General features: G+C 36.9%; 1 protein-coding gene and 1 pseudogene across 1 annotated transcript; both read left to right on the forward strand.

Annotated features, from left to right (window-relative positions):
* The first annotated feature begins 286 nt into the window (after positions 1-286).
* LOC149242247 (calcineurin-binding protein 1-like) lies at positions 287-2983 on the forward strand. The gene is made up of 3 exons (XM_089370799.1): positions 287-368; positions 736-751; positions 2380-2983. The coding sequence occupies exons 1-3, from the start codon at positions 287-289 to the stop codon at positions 2981-2983; spliced, it is 702 nt and encodes a 233-aa protein (XP_089226925.1).
* Positions 2984-3013: 30 nt separating this feature from the next.
* Positions 3014-3735, forward strand: LOC149242248 (calcineurin-binding protein 1-like; annotated as a pseudogene).
* The last annotated feature ends 462 nt before the right edge of the window (positions 3736-4197 follow it).

Raw genomic sequence — 4197 nt, forward strand, 5'->3', positions numbered from 1 at the left:
CGGATTTTCTCAATGACAACATGGTGGAACCGATTTTAGACTAACATGGGATCCGGGGATGATAGGATTCAACAGTACAACTACCCTTGGGGATGAAAAGATTTTAATAGGGAGAGATCATTCAGATCTTCCATTGGGATTTAGTGATTCACTGATGGCATGGGGGACTTCATCAGCATGGCAGGGGCATCAACAAGAAGATATCAAGGGATGCTCATGCGAATGAGACTTTATCTCTGCAAGGATTGGGTGGTATCTTTAGGAGTTTACACTTGGAGTGTATGAGATGGACTACTCAGTAGGGAAGCTTCACGAGGAGTTGGATAGAGTGCTATATTACCATGATCATGATTCCATACTCATTAATGGTATGCAAAGGGCTTCTGGTACTTATACATGGTAGGATAGTGAGTGGAGCAAGGTGAGCTTCACGTTGGACATGATGGATTGGGATCCTGGTATTGAGGGATTCCTTCATGACAGGACACTGCAAATGTTAGGGACGATTCAGTGGCATATATGGGACCCTAACATAGTTTGCAGTAACAATGGGGATCAACAACTAGAGATGGTGCTTGTTTAGGCATTGCTTGAGGACAAGCAATTTTTGGCAGGGAGGATTGTAATATCCCCAATTTTGATTTTTAATTTGATGAGATTAACGAAGTTTATTGGGGAGGTGCTAGGCATAACACAATTTTATAGTTCGAGTTTCAAATATGATTTTGACTTCAGGAGCTTGGGTGAAAAGGTAAGATTGCACATCATTGGTAGGTGGGGGCCACAAGAGAGACAAAAAGGGAATGCACACTTGTGGAGCAAGAGAGAGAAAAATAAAGGGGATGAACTAGTGGAAAGTGGGGGCCACAAAGGGAGAGAGAGGCCAAAAATTATAAATAAAGAAGGAGGCTCTCATGTGGGGGATCTTTAGTCATTTTACAATTTCAACATTAGTTCTGAGCTGCTTAGCTAAGACAACCGTGCTGTTCAGCACAAGGAACTTCTAAGCGGGAATTCCACTTCTACCTTCGACAAACTTCAAGTGTCACCCTAGGGGAGTAAGGAGGAGTCCATGTCAGGGATTCTCTAGGAGTTATATTGCAGACCATTTCCAGTTGGAGCGTGCTTCTCTTAGGGTGTAGAAGGAAATTCGAAGGGGCTGAGAGAAGCTAGCAAATAGTGGAGTTTTGGCTGAAGAATTTTCATCCATTGGGAGGGTGATTTTTTCTTTGGTGATTTGTAGGGCGAGAGCGCTGCATTTTGGAGGGATGAATTTATCTATTTCAACGATTTTTGAATAGCTACTATGCATACATTTTGACAGGGAGATTTGGGAAGTTTGGGCTAAGGAGAAATAAAGAGGCTTGAAGTGATTTGCAGGGCTTGGAGGAGATTTTTATAGTAATTGATTGGCCTTGTATAGCATAATTATTTCTACAGGGCATTTTTCCATCTAGTTGGAACCATACACATTTCTTGGGGTCACTGAGGCACATTGGATTCAACCCAAACCCTTTATGGGTTTCTATGGGTTTATTGAGAGGAGTCTGCGTATAATTTTATAGAATTTTTTTGGGCATTATTCGGGCGTAAAATCCTCATTCTTATAGCAGCGCGAATTGCTAGTTAGTTGGGGAGTCTGCATCACTTGGTGGGCTCAGTTTTGGCTTGGAGTTAGGCCAAACCATTTCTAGGTATTTCTAGGGTTTTGGAGGGGAGTTCGTGGCTATAATTTAAAGGTGACCTAAGCATTCTTCAGGGCACAATCTTTAGTTCCATTCTAGAAGCAGTAGAAATCATTTTCTAGGTAGTGCACAATACTAATTTGGGCCAGTGTTTCTTCCAGATCATAGTTGTACTACACAGGGTTTGCATAACTTGCATAGCAAGCCCAGATTACAAAACTTCAACTCATTTTATGTACTATTTTGTCATAAAATTAATAAAATGGCTCAGATTGTGTTGCTGGACATTTTGGTTTTTTAATTATTGTGTATGAGTTCCAGTTTATTTATTGTTCTTAGTCCATTGCTTGGTATTAGCTGTTAAGTTTGAATCATGAATATTACACAATGTCTTTACTAGGTACATCTAGCATTGTTACATGTCCTATGACCAACTTAATTATTGGGATGGATTACTAGTGTGTGGTAGCTCCTACACCTCTTTCTAGTATGCATGGAAAACTTTTTGTATCATCAACAATAGTAACAATAATTACTTTTGCTTAGAACATGCCAACTATGGAAACAAAGTTGTGTTTACACGATGAAAAAGAGTTTCAAAGGAAAAGAAGAAAACAATCAAATAGATAATCTGCACAAAGATTAAGAATGTGTAAATAGACTGATTATAAGGAACTAGCATGGTGAGTTGAAGAGATATTTTTTGGAATCAATTAGGAACGTTATCATGTGCCTTGGGCTCATTGAATATATCTCAGAGGGCCTTTGGAAAAGGTATCAAGTGCAATCATAACAACTGGAATTGTATGGAGAAGCTCTTAAAGGTGATGATTGCAATCAAATATGAAGTTGCTTGTCTTGTAGCTTCAAAACTACTAGTCAAAAAATGGCCTTCACATTCATGTGCTTGTCTTGTTAAACGTGTGATTCAAGAACCACCTTTAGTTCCATTTCAGATATGTGGCATTGATAAACTAGAGCCAAAGCACATTAGTTTATGTTTCCCTAAGAAGAGGAAACTTGTAGATGTTGAAGAGAATGAAAATTGTTCAAAGAAAAGAAAAATTGAGCAGGTGGAACTGCACTTACTAGAGGCATCGTGGGGTGCACTTATAGATGCATTATTAATTTTTATAAACTCAAAGTTACCTAAGAATAGTGAGCACAACAGTGAATCTGAGGGAGTTGCATATTGTAGTGATAACAAATGGTTGGTAAACGGTAAAATAATTTTTTTAGTAGAAAACATGGAGATAACTAAGGGGAATTCAAATTCACACAGCTTTGACATGCAATGATGTTCTTCAGGGGGTGGAAGGAACAACAATATGGGAACTGATGCACCTTTAGAATTTGTATCTAAAGTTTTTGGTGATTCTTGTATAGACAAAGAGACAGTCACAATCGAAATTTGCAGAGATGGGCCCTTTATTGAAAACTTTAATGAGAGGGCATATACTAGGAAAGAAGGAGATGTTTCAACAGATGAAGAATCTCCCCAAGAAAAGTGTAGCACACCACATAGGCATTTTAAATGTGAGAGAAAAGGATCAGATAGAGAGAAATTTAAGGAGCATGCTAAATTTTAAGGCAAATATTGGATCCATATATTGTTTGTGACATGATGCAAATAAATTTCTCTAATACAAATGGAAATTTTGCTATCATACATCCTGCAAAGAGAGACAAAATTACAAATCATATGGATTTTTATGATTCAAATGTGATGAAATTATTTGTAGAAAATAGTAGTAATCATGGGGTTTACCATATAGGATAATTTCTTCTAGAAAAAGTATTGATGAGAAATTTGCAGTATCAGGACAACCTATATGGATTAATCGAGATTGATAAATTAGAAAGGACTACTTACTGTAGCCTTTTTCTAGAAAAACTTTATTCTGATCTTGCAACATCTTGTACTAAAGAATCCAAAGTTATTGATCTCATTAATGAAGCAACATATCATATTCGTAAGGTAGTTGATTTAGTTTCTATGGGTATGCCCATTTACTATTTTGTAAGTGTTAAAAATGTTGTGGTATCATAAGAGTTCTCTTAGTTGATAAATTTTTTGAAATAGGTTTAGAGTTTCACGATAGGCCAAATTCTAAGAACATAGTCGAGTCATGCAATTCTTTTTTCAGCAACCACTATGGTATTAGATAGTTTGACAAAGATAGATAGTAGAGCACTACATCTGTAAAAAAAGTTGGTCAAAAGGTGGGAGTAAGCGTTTCTATCTTAACACTTAGTGGTCCGTTTGGGTTCATTTCCATTGGTTATGTGGTTGGTTGTGGACCATTTCTAGTCATAGAGAAAAAGGGTGTAAAGAGTTTTAGAGGTGCTTTTCTATCCTGAATAATAAACGACATGCACACTGTTATGAATAAAAATATATTAAATAATATAAATACAATTAATGATGATAATTGTATAATGATTAGTAAATTAATAATTAGTATTGAAGAGGCATGTTTAAATGAGACACAACCTTCCATGAGGAGACACC

This window comes from Pinus tabuliformis, chromosome 8 (assembly GCF_031772625.1).
Source record: "Pinus tabuliformis cultivar Carrire ecotype Pingquan chromosome 8, CPIR1, whole genome shotgun sequence".
Lineage (NCBI taxonomy): Eukaryota > Viridiplantae > Streptophyta > Pinopsida > Pinales > Pinaceae > Pinus > Pinus tabuliformis.

Bases quoted from the DNA above. Each gene is read 5' to 3' on its own strand.
- LOC149242247 (XM_089370799.1), top strand. From the start codon at position 287: ATGGACTACTCAGTAGGGAAGCTTCACGAGGAGTTGGATAGAGTGCTA.